This window comes from Ranitomeya variabilis, chromosome 7, assembly GCF_051348905.1.
Source record: "Ranitomeya variabilis isolate aRanVar5 chromosome 7, aRanVar5.hap1, whole genome shotgun sequence".
Taxonomy (NCBI): Eukaryota; Metazoa; Chordata; class Amphibia; order Anura; family Dendrobatidae; genus Ranitomeya; species Ranitomeya variabilis.
The window spans coordinates 42294788-42313475 of NC_135238.1; the positions used below are offsets into that span (position 1 = coordinate 42294788).

Sequence of the window (18688 nt, forward strand, 5' to 3'; positions counted from 1 at the left end):
GTCTGTCAATCCATCGAGCCAATGGATTGTGACTGACGGCAAAAAACTGTGTGAAAGGGGCCTAAGAAATCAAATAGGCCAATACACGCAGTATGTTTAGCTCGATAGTGATCTTCCGGCCGCCGGTCTGTGTATATCTAACAGTGATTTGCTTTCTTCCTTTCAGATGTTACCAGCAGTGACGTCCCGGTGTCCCTGGTGCTGCTGTCTGTCTGCAGTTTCGTTGCTTTGGTTGTGCTACTCATAAGCTGTATATCCTGCTGCAAAGAGACCGAAATAGATTTCAAGGTGAGACGATACCAGCACCGTAATCTTTTATCAAGATGTATGTGGGGTTTGCTATCGGCACTGGGAACTCGTCATTCTTGCTTTTTTGTAGCGAGCAAACATTGCCGAGTGGGTTCCGTACATGCGGTGACCTTGTTCCGCCTCCACATTTACAAGTTGAAAAACTGGGATGCAAATAACATTATCCAGTCTCGGTGATGGAAATCTGAGCACGAATTGCTGGTTTAGCGAGAACTTCCGGCAGCTCGTAGCGCAGATCTGCTCTCCTGTAATGAGTCACATCTGCTCGGTCCTATCCTTCCACACACAAGTGCTGACTGAGGGCCTAATTGTGTGATGTCTGCTTGTACCGTAGTAATGATTTTGGGGAATGACACGCTTTCTTTTCTATTTCTGCTTACATCCAGTCTGGTTACATTCCAGGGAGGAATTTTGGCATTTAGTCAGCTCTAAACACAATGGATTTCACTGTACTAATATTGCTATCCCACACCCTCCCCTGACTCATTAAATGTCAGTGAATGTTGATGTGGACAGGAAGCCTTGTATTTACATAGGATAGATCATATAGGGGATTGATGACGCCATATTTCAATCACTGCCCTTTCTAGGATCTTTGCCATCACGGGACATCATGTGCTGATGGATATATATGGCTAAAATCCATACATTGCAGGCACCTAATGTTTTTTTTATTTTGTTTTCTCAAAGTATGTCCTTTTATTAAATGGGTAAAATTGTAGCTTTGCCATTTACCTCTTATTAACCCCTTCCCGACATTTGACGTACTATCCCGTCGAGGTGGGGTGGGCCCGTATGACCGCCGACGGGATAGTACGTCATCACCGATCAGCGGCGCTCACGGGGGGAGCGCGGCCGATCGCGGCCGGGTGTCAGCTGCATATCGCAGCTGACATCCGGCACTATGTGCCAGGAGCGGTCACGGACCGCCCCCGGCACATTAACCCCCGGCACACCGCGATCAAACATGATCGCGGTGTACCGGCGGTATAGGGAAGCATCGCGCAGGGAGGGGGCTCCCTGCGGGCTTCCCTGAGACCCCCGGAGCAACGCGATGTGATCGCGTTGCTCTGAGGGTCTCCTACCTCCCTCCTCGCCGCAGGTCCCGGATCCAAGATGGCCGCGGCATCCGGGTCCTGCAGGGAGGGAGGTGGCTTACCGAGTGTCTGCTCAGAGCAGACACTTGGTAAGCCTGCAGCCCTGCACAGCAGATCGCAGATCTGGCAGAGTGCTGTGCACACTGCCAGATCAATGATCTGTGATGTCCCCCCCTGGGACAAAGTAAAAAAGTAAAAAAAAAATTCCCCACATGTGTGTAAAAAAAAAATAAAAAAAATATCCTAAATAAAGAAAAAAAAATAAAAATATTATTCCCATAAATACATTTCTTTAGCTAAATAAAATAAAAAAAACAATAAAAGTACACATATTTAGTATCGCCGCGTCCGTAACGACCCAACCTATAAAACTGCCCCACTAGTTAACCCCTTCAGTAAACACCGTAAGAAAAGAGGCAAAAAACAACGCTTTATTATCATACCGCCAAACAAAAAGTGGAATAACACGCGATCAAAAAGACTGATATAAATAACCATGGTACCGCTGAAAACGTCATCTTGTCCCGCAAAAAACGAGCCGCCATACAGCATCATCAGCAAAAAAATAAAAGTTATAGTCCTGAGAATAAAGCAATACCAAAATAATTATTTTTTCTATAAAATAGTTTTTATCGTATAAAAGCGCCAAAACATAAAAAAAATGATATAAATGAGATCGCTGTAATCGTACTGACCCGACGAATAAAACTGCTTTATCAATTTTACCAAACGCGGAACGGTATAAACGCCTCCCCCAAAAGAAATTCATGAATAGCTGGTTTTTGATCACTCTGCCTCACAAAAATCGGAATAAAAAGCGATCAAAAAATGTCACGTGTCCGAAAATGTTACCAGTAAAAACGTCAACTCGTCCCGCAAAAAACAAGATCTCACATGACTCTGTGGACTCAAATATGGAAAAATTACAGCTCTCAAAATGTGGTAACGCAAAAAATATTTTTTGCAATGAAAAGCGTCTATATGATTTTTTATTTTTACGGCTCTGCATTATAAACTTCTGTGAAGCACTTGTTGGGTCAAAGTGCTCACCACACATCTAGATAAGATCCTTAGGGGGTCTACTTTCCAAAATGGTGTCACTTGTGGGGGGTTTCAATGTTTAGGCACATCAGGGGCTCTCCAAATGCAACATGGCGTCCCATCTCAATTCCAGTCAATTTTGCATTGAAAAGTCAAATGGCGCTCCTTTCCTTCCGAGCTCTGCCATGCGCCCAAACAGTGGTTTACCCCCACATTTGGGGTATCAGCATACTCAGGACAAATTGTACAACAAATTTTGGGGTCTATTTTCTCCTGTTACCCTTGGTAAAATAAAACAAATTGGAGCTGAAATAAATTTTGTGTGAAAAAAAGTTAAATGTTTATTTTTATTTAAACATTCCAAAAATTCCTGTGAAACACCTGAAGGGTTAATAAACTTCTTGAAAGTGGTTTTGAGTACCTTGAGGGGTGCAGTTTTTAGAATGGTGTCACACTTGGGTATTTTCTATCAAATAGACCCCTCAAAATGACTTCAAATGAGATGTGGTCCCTAAAAAAAAAAATGGTGTTGTAAAAATGAGAAATTGCTGGTCAACTTTTAACCCTTATAACTCCGTCACAAAAAAAAATTTTGGTTCCAAAATTGTGCTGATGTAAAGTAGACATGTGGGAAATGTTACTTATTAAGTATTTTGCATGACATATGTCTGTGATTTAAGGGCATAAAAATTCAAAGTTGGAAAATTGCGAAATTTTCAAAATTTTTGCCAAATATTCGTTTTTTTCGCAAATAAATGCAAGTTATATCGAAGAAATTTTACCACTATCATGAAGTACAATATGTCTCGAGAAAACAATGTCAGAATCGCCAAGATCCGTTGAAGCGTTCCAGAGTTATAACCTCATAAAGGGACAGTGGTCAGAATTGTAAAAATTGGCCCGGTCATTAACGTGCAAACCACCCTTGGGGGTGAAGGGGTTAAATATCCCTTCTATTCTCAATAATATAGGGATTTTCATTTTTTTTTATTTTTACTGCTATGTTGAAAGGGTTGTCTGGCACTTCTGCTGATATTGTCCGCACATACCTGTGCATGATTGTTTGGTATTGCACCCCTCTCCGGCGTCTACCAGTGAGGATGTGAGCGGTGTCTGACAACCTTTTCAAAGGAAAAAAATAAGTAGTTGACATGTCCTTGGGATGATGAATCCTCATGAGACCAGTGGGCATCTCACCAATCAGTTGAAATCTGCTCGTTCCAGATATAAGCACTGTATGGGGCGGAACGCTGTAGCCCCCTGCATTATTTATGGTCGATGCCGGATCCTGCATTGTATCGACTATTCAAGTAAATAGGAGGGAAGGCGTAGTACAGGGCAGTGGCAGCTCCGTACATTGCTTACATCTCTGAGCTGTCAGAGCAGATCTCGGCTGGCACCCCCAACCGATCCACTGAAATCTGCCAGATATGAGCAATGTACAGGGAAGGTCAGGAAGTTTAGTCCAGAACAACCCCCTTAAGCATTAGGAATACCCTTGGTGTTAGAGGACCGTTCTGCCTCCCAAATCTGTCTTAATCTTTTACTAGATGGTGGCCCAATTCTAGCGCATCGGGTATTCTAGAATATGTATGTATGTATATAGCAGCCACATAGTATATAGCACAGGCCACGTAGTATATAGCAGACAAACATTACGTGGCCTGTGCTATATACTATGTGGCTGCTATATACATACATACATATTGTAGAATACCCGATGCGTTAATACAGGCCACGCAATATATAACAGTGGCCACGCAGTATATACCACAGGCCACGTAGTATAAAACACAGCCCACGCAGTATGTAACACTGCCCACGTAATATATAGCACAACCCACGCAGTACAAAACACAGCCCACATAGTATCTAACACTGGCCATGTAGTATATAGCAGCCACGCAGTATATAGGACAGCCCGCGCAGTGTGTAACGCAGCCTGCGCAGTAAACAGCAGTGTGGACGCCATATCCCTTTTAAAAACAATAATTAAAATAAAAAATAGTTATATACTCAACCGCCGGGATCCAGCGAAGCTCTGGCGATGCGTGCGCCGCTGCCGCCATCCTCCGTTCCCAGGATGCATTGCGAAATTACCCAGATGACTTGGCGGTCTCGCGAGACCGCTAAGTCTTCTGGGTAATTTCGCAATGCATCTCTGGTAACGGAAGCTGGCGGCAGCCGCACGCGCCTCGACGGAAGATATGAATAGGAGTTTTTTTATTATTTTTTAACATTACATCTTTTTACTATTGATGCTGCATAGGCAGCATCAATAGTAAAAAGTTGGGGACACACAGGGTTAATAGCAGCGATAACGGAGTGCGTTATCTGAGGCATAACGCGGTCCATTACTGCTGGCATTAACCCTGTGTTTGCGGTGACTGGAGGGGAGTATGCGGGCGCCGGGCACTGACTGCAGGGGAGTAGGGAGGGACTAATTGGACTGTGGCCATCGCTGATTGGTCGAGGCAGCCATGACAGGCAGCTGGGGAGACCAATCAGCGACGCGGGATTTCCGTGACGGAAGTTGCTGACAGAAAGACGGAAGTACCCCTTAGGCTGCTTTCACGCTAGCGTCGGTACGGGGCCGTCGCGCTGCGTCGGCCCAACGCATACTGTGCAAAAAAATGCCCGACGTGGGCACTGGAAGCAGTCTTACGACGCTTCCGCTGCCCCATTGCAAGCTCCGGGGAGGAGGGGGCGGAGTTTCGGCCGTGCATGCGCGGTCGAAAATGGCGGTCTCGACGCACAAAAAAAAATACATGTAACTTTTTTTGTGGCGGCTGTCCGCCGAAACACGACGCAACCGTCGCACGACTGTTGAGATGTGTGGCACTGCGTCGCTAATAAGTCTATGGAGAAAAAACGCATCCTGCGGGCAACTTTGCAGGATGCGTTTTTTTTTATCCACAACGACGCATTGCGACGTGCAGTGCACGACGCTAGTGTGAAAGTAGCCTTAGACAAATATATATATAACATAGATAGAGAGATATATAGAGAGAGATAAATATAGATAGATTTTGTAACCTCTTTTATTAAAACTGTGTTGTGCTGCCTCTCTGATGTTCCCAGTAGAAAGTTATGAATAAATTGACACCTGGGTGTTACCAGCTGGTGGCATGTCCCAGTTGAGTCTGACATTGTTCAGTCTGGCCATTGTTTTTTGCCAAATTTATTACTAAATGTTCAGAAAGAATATATATGAATATATATATATATATAATAGAGTTGTAAAACAAAGTTTTCTTAGAAGTGTTGTGATGTGAAGTGGTGACAGATCCTCTTTAAGATAAATCATTGTGCAGCCTCCCTTCTACCCTTATTTGTGTTCGATCTTTCTCTCATCAAAGCTTTTATTTTCATTGTAGGAGTTTGAAGATCATTTTGACGATGAAATTGAGTTTACCCCTCCAGCAGAAGACACACCATCCAACCAGTCTCCTGCAGATGTTTTTACCTTAACGGTCCCGACGGTTTCTTTGTCTGTTCCAGCACAGCTGCAAACTCCGCAAGGTCAGGAACGGGCTCTGCTCCCTGTTTTATTTTTGGGTTATATTGCTTTGCTCACCTCTATTCTCAGACCATATTATTTTCCACAAGATCAGTGCACATTCTCCACTTCTGCCTATGACTTTCTGGCCAATGAGCTCCATTGATGGGCAGGTAGTGAAGGTGTTTAGAAGTTGTCCACATTCAGAAACATTTTGTCCCTATAAGTTCCTTCAGTCATAAAACACTATAATAATAATAAAAAAATATATATATATATATATATATATATATATATATATATATATATATATATATATATATATATATATATATATAATTTTTTTTTTTTTTTTTCTCCCCCTTCTCCAGGTCCATCGCTTAGTCTCCGTTGGCAGCAGTGCATACATATGTGCCGCTGAGCTCACCGTATGATTGTCACCCCAGCCAGTTGGTGAACTCGGCAGCTTGTGCTGTCTACTTAGTCTGAGTTGCGATCCTCCGTTGTCATTAGCTTTTTAAATAGAGACAGAGAGCATCAAATGACACTCAATGCTGGACCCAGGCAGGGTATATAAAGCACTAACAAAATTCTTGGGGGGGGGGGGGGGTTGGAATTCCTTGAGCGAGGATAACCCATTTGATACTAATTGAAAAAAAAACAAACTTATGTTCTTTGAGCATAAGGGTGAATAAAGAATTCAGGATGCTGGCGTTCTGTGGTTATTCCCTTATTGTACTCTTTTTGCTATGGCGCTGTCCTTGTACTGCTTAGTACCTTTGATTTACTGTACATACATGTGTATAAACTGACCAGAGTATAAGCCGAGGCATCTAAATTTGCCTAAAAAAACTGGGAAAACGTATTGACTCAAGTATAAACCGGGTATGCATTGTCCCCTAATCCGTTCTCCAGGTATGCATGGCTCCTTATCCCCATCCTTGTATGCATGGCCCCCATGAGAAAAGCATTAAAAAAAAATCCTACATAACTTCCAGCAGCTCCTGCGGCCGAGCGATCACATGTCCCCCCTCATTAAGGTTATGAATATTCACCTCTCCACACCTATGGGAGTGAAGAGAGGTGAATATGCATTACCTTAATGAGCGGGCACCCGTGATCGCCGATGGCTGTAACTGTGCATGCTATAAGGGAAATGAATATTCAGCAGCCACTGATTGGTTACATCTGTGCCAGTAGAAATTATATCCTAGTCCTATCTTCTTTAACCCCTTCCCGACATGTGACGGAATAGTACGTCACATGTCGGGACCCCCGCTTTGATGTGCGCTCCGGCGGTGAGCACACATCAAAGTCGCGACATGTCAGCTGTTTTTTACAGCTGACATGTGCGCGCAATAGCGGCGGGTGAAATCGCGATCACCCGCCGCTATTAACTAGTTAAATGCCGCTGTCAAACGCAGACAGCGGCATTTAACTACCGCATCCGGCCGTGCGGCCGGATATGAGCGCATCGCCGACCCCTGTCACATGATCGGGGGTCGGCGATGCTCCTCCATTGTAACCATAGAGGTCCTTGAGACCTCTATGGTTACTGATTGCCGGTGGCTGTGAGCGCCCCCCTGTGGTCGGCGCTCACAGCACACCTGCATTTTAGCTACATAACAGCGATCTGATGATCGCTGTTATGTAGCAGAGCCGATCCGGCTGTGCCTGCTTCTAGCCTCCCATGGAGGCTATAGAAGCATGGCAAAAGTAAAAAAAAAAAAGTGTTTAAAAATGTGAAAAAAATAAAAAAAACATAAAAGTTTAAATCACCCCCCTTTCGCCCCAGTCAAAATAAATCAATAAAAAAAAAACCAAAACCTACACATATTTGGTATCGCCGCGTTCAGAATCGCCCGATCTATCAATTAAAAAAAAGCATTAACCTGATCGCTAAATGGCGTAATGAGAAAAAAAATTGAAACGCCAGATTTACGTTTTTTTGGTCGCCACGACATTGCATTAAAATGCAATAACGGGCGATCAAAAGAACGTATCTACACCAAAATGCTATCATTAAAAACGCCAGCTCGGCACGCAAAAAATAAGCCCTCACCTGACCCCAGATCACGAAAAATGGAGACGCTACGAGTATCGGAAAATGGCGCAATTTTGTTTTGTTTTGTTTTTTGCAAAGTTTGGAATTTTTTTTCACCACTTAGGTGAAAAATAACCTAGTCATGTTAGGTGTCTATGAACTCGTAGTGACCTGGAGAATCATAATGGCAGGTCAGTTTTAGCATTTAGTGAACCTAGCAAAATAGGCAAGCAAAAAACAAGTGTGGGATTGCACTTTTTTTGCAATTTCACTGCACTTGGAATTTTTTTCCCGTTTTCTAGTACACGACATGCTAAAACCAATGATGTCGTTCAAAAGTACAACTCGTCCCGCAAAAAATAAGCCCTCACATGGCCAAATTGACGGAAAAATAAAAAAGTTATGGCTCTGGGAAGGAGGGGAGCGAAAAACGAAAACGGAAAAACGGAAAAAGCTCCGGGGGTGAAGGGGTTAAGCACAGCGTGACCACTTTAGTCAGTCCTAGCCCCTGATTGGCTGCAGCAGTCACAAGAGTCTCACTGCTGGAGTCCTGCAGAGGAGTATGATAGATATATATATATATATAGATATATAGATATATAGATATATAGATATATAATATTTTATATTATATTATAGTATTATTATTATATATTATTATTGTATTATAAATATAATATAAAATATATTATAATATTTATATTATAGTATTAATATTATATTATATTTATATTATTTATATATTATTTGTATTATATTTATATTAATACCACTATGACCCATTTGAGAACTCCCCTGTGGGGTGTGCAGTGCCCTGATTTGTTGGGGTATTGAAGCAGAATAATGGGTAATGGTAAGATTCGGCACGCACTACAACTGGGGAGTGCGGATGACCCAGATTACTTCAGTCTCCATTAGTTTTACTCGCTCTTCATAAGGAAGTGAAGGTTTTCTTTATGAAGTATGACATTTGTCACATCTAATCCTCTCCAGTCCTCGCTGACTGGGTAAAGAGAATCTCTGGTAACAGAGCTGGATTATATCGGCTCAGGGAGACGCTGCAGAGCACGATTTGCGGCTTTTTCCTTTAATGAAATCCAGCTAAATATCGCTGGAATCATTCAGACTTTAGATTCTGAGTTTGGAGGGTTTTGTGTTTTGGGGGAGAGAGTTATTTTAAAAAACACATTGTCAGTGGTTATATAATAATGAAATCATTATTGATCACTTGCTGCCCCTTCGGTGGTCTCCATGTCTTACGTGTCCACCCCGTCCATCAGTGAGCACTCGCCTTAGCAGTGAGGATTGCACATAGGGTCAGCGGCTGCAGGCAATAGGGGCAGCTATGCAGTGCCTGGCTGAGGCCATGGCTATCTAATTACTGCAATGCCCTGCACATGGGGTAAGCATCATAGCTACTCAGAAGAACTAAACTCTTTCTAATCGGAGGTACCGTATATACTTGAGTATAAGCCGAGATTTTCAACCCATTTTTTTAGGCTGAAAGTTCCCCTCTCGCATTATAGTAGTCATTGTCCCAGGGAGTCGGCGGGTGAGGGGGGCAACAGCTGTCCATCATACTCACCTGCTCCCGGCACGTCCCTGCTTGTCCGGCGCCCGCAGCTCTTGTGTTCAGCGGCCACGTGGTACTGTTCATTAAAGTAATAAATAGGGACACCATTCCACTCCCATAGGCGGAGCGCATATTCATTACTTTAATGAGCGGTACCAGTGAACGGGATACGGCGCTGGATTCCTGTGTTTGACGGTCAGTGACGGATCCTGTGCCCATAGGCTTCCATTATAGCCAACGACGGACAGTGCAGGACCCGTCGCTGAGCGATTTTCCGACGTGCAGAAAAAACGTTCCTCTGAACGTTTTCTCTGCACGACAGACTGCTGTTTTCCGACGGATACAGTGCACTGCGGATGAAACGGATGGCCAACCGTCACAATCCGTCGCTAATACAAGTCTATGGGGAAAAAACTGGATCCTGCACAAAAATTTGCAGGATCCTGTCTTTTAAAAACTCGACGGATTTCGACGACAGAGAAAAGACTGAAGTGTGAAAGAGGCCTTAGGCTACTTTCACTCTTGTGGCGTCCGTCGCAATGCTTCGTTTTGGGAATCAAACGCATCCTGCAAATGTGCCCACAGGATGCGTTTTTTTTTCCCATAGACTTGTATTGCCGACGCATCGCGACGTATGGCCATTCGTCGCGTCCGTCTTGCACTGGATGCGTTGTGTTTACAATGGGACTTTACAATGGGCAGCGGATGCGTTGAACAATTGCATCCGCTGCCTACGTTGTCCCAAATTTTCACAACGTCCGTCGGTACGTCGTGCCGACGCTTAGCGACGGACCCGAACTGACGGAAGTGTGAAAGAAGCCTTAGTCCTCTCATCCTGCTCTCCTACTTCAGAACGCTTTCTCCCCTGCAGATGGAGGGGGACAGGAGCGCTTTTGACCTTTGCCCTATGACTCTGAGTTTTGCAGACGACAGATGGCCTCCTGTAGGTGGTCACCAAACAATAATGCGTCAGAGTTGGCATCTGAATCACATCTCCTAATACTAATTCCAAACCTTCTTTCACCATTTTGATTGGTTCTTTTTGTATCACCCAATAACTTTAACAAATGCCAAGTTTTGATAATTCAGACTTTTAATGTCTTCATTCATTAATTCTGCAATTTAAAAAAAGGAAGTTCTTGAGGTCACACTTTTTTTTTTTTTTTTTTGTAATCTGATAAGATATGAACAGTAGATATTGGGTCATTCCATATCAAGTGATCCAAATATGAATATTTTTTTTACCTTACGTCTTTAGATTTTTTTTATTTTTTGTTTTTATGAAGTACAACTTTAGTTAATTACAAATTAAAAGTTCAGAATTTTTTTCTTCATCAGTTAATTTTTTACAGATTTTTAAAGTTTTGAAAGCGCGGATTTTGGCCTGGTATGGCTTTACATTTTTTATCATATCTCGGGCTAGAATTAAGATATAGAGGCGGGAGAGGCATCATTTTTCTCAGAACGGTACCGGCTTTCTTTTGATATGTCACAAGACTATGTTTCTTTATATTTTGTTTTGGAGAAATCAAATTAAAAATTTTGATGCGCAATTCTGGAAAAAACGTATGTTTTTAAATTGTGAAAACATGCATGTGTTACTTGTGTCCTTGATTATATTTGTACAGGGATTCAACTTGGGATCTATCAAATTTGTATTTTTTTTTTAAGCCTTGAATCATCTGATTTTATGTTTGTGTGAGTTTCTTCCTTTTTTCCTTTCAAATTACAACTTATTGCATTCAACACTTATATGTAACAATAAAGAAACGCAAAAAACAAATACCAAAGTGCCAGAATAAATACATCTTAATCATCATAACACAACTTGCTCAGCATTTTCAACCTGAATTCATTGAACAAGCCAAAAGATAAAAGGTGATCACATCCTCAAGTGTGGTTTTCTAAATACAGTCTGATCCTAATTATATGTTAAAAACCAGATTAAAAGAACCAATATTTCTACCACCTATTTATACATGGAACAATTTTTTTTCTACTATATCACTAAACATGTAATTTCTGAAGTGTTTAAGAAGAATAGTCCAGTAGTTAAATCCTCGTACTATAAAATATGAACTAATCAAACAATTAATAGTAGGTTTTTACACTGGCCTTCTATCATCAGTGTGTCCCTTCTAGTGGGTGAAATGTCATCTTGTCCATAAGCGCTCACTAGCAATGGCCGTCTCCTTCTGTGTGAGTATGTGCGGCTGTCATGGTGCTCGGCTCCACCTGAGTTATATCTGATTTTTGTTCACTTTTAAAATGTCTGATTTTCTTGGATACACACAGGACGGCGCTGGGCCAGAAGGTGCAGAAAAGTCCTTTCAACGTCTTCATTTTCACAATCTTTGTGAGTCCAGTAGCCGCCAGCACCGATCATATTCACAGGTCACATCACCAGTTGTGTCATCCATTGCTGATCTTGTGCCGCCTTCTACCACGTCATGGACGTCACTGTCTTTATTTCCACTACATGGGATGACAGTCCGGTATTGCTGAGTCCCCTGTGATGGGTTCTGCTTCCTGTAACCGATGATATAACAAACTCTCCTCCTCCTCGTAGTCCTGGTTTGTACAATACATGAACTGGATGTTAAGAATATTTTTCTCCCTCCATTTGAGGAGTTGCCTGGGTGATAAGATTTGGTGTGAATACGGCCTCTGGAGGCCCGAGCTGCCGGCCGGTCATCTGCTCTGCAGTCACTGTCTACCCCTGGTCATCCTCAGCCCCAACACTAAATCTAGACCCCACACTGTTAGACCACAAGCTGAACAGATCTGAAATCAAGATTTTTGAACTGACACTGTAATAGTTTTATTTTTTAAAATATGATCCCATCAAGATCCCAGCTTGTATTTTGGTATAGATGTGGCTAGGAGCATAGCAGGCACATGTGCAGCTTTTGAAATTTTTAAATTAAACGTTTTTTTCGGAAATGCGTTTTAAAGTTTTACGCTTGCGTTCGCATAGGTAAAATATTATCAAAGATACTCTTGTGACATATCTGGTGAAAGCCTGTACTGTTCTGAGTAGAATGGTGTTTATTTTGTTTCTCTATCTCTTTTCTAGCCTGAGTTATGGGGAGAAATGTAAAGGCAGGCAACACCGAAATTCGCACTTTTTCCGAACTTTGAAAATCAATTAAAAAAAAAAAAATATATATATATCTAGAATTTTTTCTTCTTCACATTTTGCATTCTCTGACACACTATTACCAAATAACAAAATCTCAAAAGAATTAAAAATATAGTGGTAAAAATCATTGGTTCACTTGACATGGAATGACCCTATTTAGATAATGAGGCAGAGGTGGAGAATAACCTTCTTGTACTTTGTGCTAAAGTAGGCGATCTGGGATCTTACAGTTCCCAGCTCCAGTCCTCAAGTAATCCCATTAGGTTGTGATCTTAAAGGGGCTTTCCATGAAATCACAACTTGTCATCTGGGAACAGAGTACGTACTGGATCTCCCCTATTCAGACTTGACTACTGCCCGGAATCAACCGTGAGAACAGTCTCCCTGTGTGAATGAGGCATGCAGTAGTGGCCGTGCATCCTGTGTGACTGGGGCTCGAGGTAGTGGCCGCGCGGCCCGTGTGACTGGGGCTCGAGGTAGTGGCCGCGCGGCCCGTGTGACTGGGGCTCGAGGTAGTGGCCGCGCGGCCCGTGTGACTGGGGCTCGAGGTAGTGGCCGCGCGGCCCGTGTGACTGGGGCTCGAGGTAGTGGCCGCGCGGCCCGTGTGACTGGGGCTCGAGGTAGTGGCCGCGCGGCCCGTGTGACTGGGGCTCGAGGTAGTGGCCGCGCGGCCCGTGTGACTGGGGCTCGAGGTAGTGGCCGCGCGGCCCGTGTGACTGGGGCTCGAGGTAGTGGCCGCGCGGCCCGTGTGACTGGGGCTCGAGGTAGTGGCCGCGCGGCCCGTGTGACTGGGGCTCGAGGTAGTGGCCGCGCGGCCCGTGTGACTGGGGCTCGAGGTAGTGGCCGCGCGGCCCGTGTGACTGGGGCTCGAGGTAGTGGCCGCGCGGCCCGTGTGACTGGGGCTCGAGGTAGTGGCCGCGCGGCCCGTGTGACTGGGGCTCGAGGTAGTGGCCGCGCGGCCCGTGTGACTTGGGTTCGCGGTAGTGGCCACCTTCACCTTAGTGAACCATGGATCTGGATTAGATGGGTAGTCACCATTGGCTTTCTATTGCGCCCATTCAGGAGTTGAGCGTTTGTTTTTCTTAAACGCGTGCTGTAGAGGATTTTTGATTGTTCGGCGAGGGTCTCCAGCTACAGACCCCCACAGATCTTCAATAGGTATAATACAAAATGGACATATTGGGGAGGGGAAAAAAACAAATGTAGGTATGCTTGGTATTTTCCTAATCACATATAACTAATTGAAGTATTATTTCACCACTGACCTTTAGATGCACCATCACACTCATACATGGGCTGTGCCTGGTTTTGCCAATTTGCCATTCAAGTGACTCTTTTACTTTGCTGCTGTGTTGGACAGGAGTAGTTGTGGTTACGGAGTGAAGAATGGTTACTGTATTTATTTCTTAGTATTGGCTATGGCATGAGATGTGCCGCTCGCTTATCCCACAGTTGTAGCTCCTGCGCTGTGAAGGTGGTGGAATTACCCACACTTTTCATCTTTACAAGTCAGTACAATCTTTCTAAAGGAGTCCTGTTGTTCTCCGCGCTGCATACTCCACGTTTTCTTCGTGGCATTATTCTCCCACACGTCAAGCATTTTTAAATACAAGCGATGTGTTTTGTTTTGTCTTAGTTTGTACTGAGACACTGTCTGATCCAGTTCTCGCTCTTCTATGCACCGTATGTATCTGAGGATTTTCCATCTTTCTGTCCCTCTAGATGCATCCAAGTTCCAAATCGCCCGCCACAGCCTGAGCTACATCCAGGAGATCGGGAACGGCTCCTTTGGCAAGGTATGATTTAATTACCGCCTTAGAATACAGTGTAAGGAAATATTACAGATGAGGCTAGCTTCACACTATGTCCTGAAGGCTCGAAAAAAAAATTATTTGGCCACCTCCAATAGAGTGTAATGAGGCAAACTGAGTCCAAAGTCTGTAACGGTGAAACTGCCATAATTTCCTGCGGTGCCATGCTTGATGCAATAGTAAAGTCTGAATAATTTTGGGGGGGTTTTGGACAAAGCCCCTCAATAGACTGCAAAATATAAGTGAATGTAGCCGAACACATTTGTAATATTTGTAATGTTTCATCTGGTTTTCTTTATTATGTACGTGGGAAGGGGTCTTGTCCCCTGGTCAATGGAGGACTTTGTATCACATAGAATCACCTTTACTGGATAGCTTTTTTGACCACTGCTTGGTAGTAGGAATGAGCATCTATGAGGGGTATTCTTGTCGCCTATCGGTCAAACCAATACTTTCTATTAAACCTGTCTGCTGCTCTACTTGTCGTCAATGATGAGCTCCACTCTTCTGCCCCTTGGTTTAAGTGATTAGTTGGGAGACTTTGGGATCTGAGCACCCCAACTCCCACTGATCAACGCTTCCAAGTGAGGGCTCTGCATAAAATGTATGGAAGTGCAACGCCCACTAGGGCTGTGGGGTACTCAGAACTGGGTCGGGACGATTCTTAAAGGGGTGGTCACGGCAGCAGTGACCCGGTCCGTGGCCCTGGGCGCGCAATAGAAGTGATGAGGTAATCTTTGTAGGGGATTTCACATGACGCCACCTGTGGCGTTCGGCAATAGGTAGCCGACGCTGCTTAAGGAGACCGCTGGGGCCGATGGTGTCGCAGCTGAGATGGTTCTGCTCCCCACAGGTGGAGCAGGGCCCCAGAGCTATGAGTACAGTCTATCAGGGATCATAGACATTGGGGTGCAGAACTGAGGGTGTGGGAAAAGGACTTGAGGACACAAAGACTGTAGTTTCTTTTACTTTTAATGGCAGATGCAGTCCGGGGCACTAGTGACGGGTGGTCATGTAGATCCGGGAAGCTTGGAAGCATTTCAGGGTCCACCTAGCCAGGTGGATTTGGAGGCCTTCCCTTGCGCTGCTCCCTAGGTCCTTGGTGCCTTAAGCTCCCCACAAGTCCTTGTTACAGTCTGTCCATGAAATGGAAAATTTCCCCGCATGGCAGGCAGCTTGATCCTGTTCCAGGTGTCACTCCCTCGTGGTGGCTCCGGCCTCTTGTATGCTGCTGTGCCCCAGGGTGTCAGCTGGGGCCAGGAGACTTGCAAGCTTCTGCCCTCCGGTTTTAGTTGCTGGACCTGCAGTTCCCACACTACCACGGACTCTGGTGTCCAGTCTTTGGCGCTCAGTCACAGCTCCAAGCCCCCAGATTCTCCTCACTTGCCTCTTCCTCCTTCACTGTCTGCTCTCCAGACTCACACTGACACCTCTAACCCCGCCTCCAGGCCAGAATTTATAGGAAAGCTCCCCTAAAACAGGTGTTAGAGCTCCCCCTTCAGGTCTGGAGTCTGGAAAGGTATTGTATGCTGATGTTACCTGGTAAGGGGACCCCTCTTTGCTCCCAGGCATGACATCAAACCCTGTGAGGGAGGCAATGCCACTGTGGCAACCGGACTCCTGGGGTGCCACATAAGTATATATAAAAAAAAAAAAATTGGAGCTGCTATTCCAGTTTTGAAAACGATATGTTCTTAATCAGTTTGGTCCTGGTGAGGAGGACAAGCTATTCTTGAAACAGTGTCCTGAAATAAAATGCCTTGCTTGCTTGATCTGGAGGTTCCTGACTGTCGGCAGCACATCTTACACCAGTTTTTTTGCATGCCTACATTTTATACTGTGCTTTTGGTGGACCTTGTTTGAGAACTGGAGATTCTTATCATATGCCTTACCGGCGTACACAACACGGCCGGGTGAGCAGACATCGCTATACTAGGAACATTTCATCCTGTACCACCACATTGTTCTCTGGTGTTTTTTATCGATTGCTGAAGAAAGGCTCAGAAATATCAAAGTATTTTAAGCTTTAGTTACCCCTTAAAGGTGATTCTCTACCATTTTGTATCCATTATTTGTTTATTTTTTTTCTTCTGGCCGGTGGAAGTCCCTCTGCTGGTACCACTTCAGATCTTCATTATGAAGGACTTCCGATCCCTTCATTCTCAGGATCTGTATAACTTCAAAGGTTTATTCTCATCTTCTCACATCAATAGCCGTTCCCTAGCAATGTAATATTGCGCTGCTGTGCCAGCCTTATATCAGGCTTTATGCCGTCCTTTACAGGATCAGGTCACAGTCGGATGGCTTTGAGTCTACTTATGGCATTTATGAGACGGCTCCTAATTACAATGTTAATATAAAATTTGGGAGTCGCATGTTCGTGAGGAAATCTGTTTTCGCACAAAATCCTGAAATGGCTCCATAGGGGAATTAAACTTGTAGATTAAAAGCGCCGCCATGATCAAAGCCCAGAATGTAATGTCTGAAGCTGAGCCGGATGTCTCTTCCTAAGATTTGTGTTTATGCCTGTCCTCATCTGCTAGTAAATTCAGTGCTTCACCTTATGACTTAATCTAAACCCACCATCCTTTTCAGGTTCTGTTGGGCGAGATTTTCAGAGACAACAGCGTGGCGAGAGTGATCGTAAAAGAGCTGAGAGCCAGTGCGAGCGCAAAGGAGCAGGATCACTTCATTAAAAATGGAGAGCCGTATAGGTAAGTTACACTTTGGATGAAGGTCAACGTAGTAGACGGTCTTTATAGGTGGACACAAGTGTAGATGCCACCGAAACTGAGTCCAAAACGCTTCCATTTTTTTTCAGGGGTTTAGACTGACACCCTGACGTAGAGCGCAGTATAAATATGTTCCTAGTGTAGAAATGCTATATAGCTTTGTGCAGACTGTGCTGGAAATATCTCCCTATGTATTCTCAGAACATGTCCCCGACATACGCAGATATATACCATACAAGCAGTTTCTAGCGACGCACCCCTGATCATATGCCTAAAAGCTGCAAGTCCATGCGCCGTATTTCTATTTACTGGACAAATGTTATCTAACATAGTGATGTATGGCTCATTTCTGTAAAGCTGGACTTGATACTACAGCTTTTAATACATTAATTTTCTTTTTCTTTTTTTTTTTTTCTAAGCTATCTGCATCATCCAAATATTGTGCAGTGTGTCGGGCAGTGCCTGGAGACTTTGCCCTACCTCATGGTGTTTGAGATCTGTGACTTGGTAAGTTATTTACAGCGCCATAAAAATACTCTTGAAGTTATGGATCCCGTGAATGATCACCTGGTTTACAATACGAGTGTCGCTTTGAAAGTTTTCTTCTCATGTCTTAGGCCATGTTCACACAGTGCGTTTTTTACCGCGGAATCGCGGCGGTTTTGCCGCTGCGGTTCCGCAGCTGTTTTCCATGCAGGGTACAGTACACTGTACCCTATGGAAAACAGGACACACTGTGCACATGGTCCGGAAATTTAAAAAAAAAAGCCGTGCTGAATAGCTCCCGGAAAAAAGGAGCATGTCAATTCTTCTTCCTGAACCGCAGCGGTTCTGCACCCATAGACCTCCATTGTGAGGTCAAAATCGCAGTAAAACCCGCAGATCAAAAATATATCTGCGGGTTTTACTGCGGTTTGTTGTGCAGAACCGCTGCAGCCGGAAGTGCGGGGAAGCCGGCGGAAGTGCGGGGCCGGAAGTGCGTGGGCGGAGAGACATGGAGGCGTACCGGCGCATGGGGATCGTGTCGGCCGTTTGATTGATTTGGTATGTGTGTCTGTGTGTGTGTGTATGCGTGTGTGTGTGTGTGTGTGTGTGCGCGTGTGTGTGCGCGTGTGTGTGTGCGTGTGTGTGTGCGTGTCCCCATGCGACGCTAGTGCCTCCATTGTGCTAAGTCGCCGTATGGACTACTACTCCCATCCGGTATTAGGATGGGAGAGTTGTCCCTGTGTCCGGCGACTTAGCACAATGGTAAAGTTACACCAAACACCTACACACAATACACATACATGACACACAGTACAGTACATACAACATATACACAGAGTATATACTCACCAACAGCACACTTGTAGGCGAAGCCCTCGATCCTCCAGGAAAAAATCCCAAAATAATAAACCAAATCCATACTCCCTGTCCGCAGAATCCATAAAACGAGTGTCC

General features: G+C 44.4%; 1 protein-coding gene across 1 annotated transcript in view; it reads left to right on the forward strand.

Moving 5' to 3' along the window:
* LMTK2 (lemur tyrosine kinase 2) overlaps positions 1–18688 on the forward strand; it is a 73579-nt gene that overhangs the window by 19828 nt on the left and 35063 nt on the right. The window contains exons 2-6 of the mRNA XM_077274938.1: positions 167–288; positions 5825–5969; positions 14428–14501; positions 17112–17230; positions 17668–17755. Coding sequence (XP_077131053.1) covers positions 167–288; positions 5825–5969; positions 14428–14501; positions 17112–17230; positions 17668–17755 — 548 coding nt within the window. The remainder of the gene's footprint in view (positions 1–166; positions 289–5824; positions 5970–14427; positions 14502–17111; positions 17231–17667; positions 17756–18688) is intronic.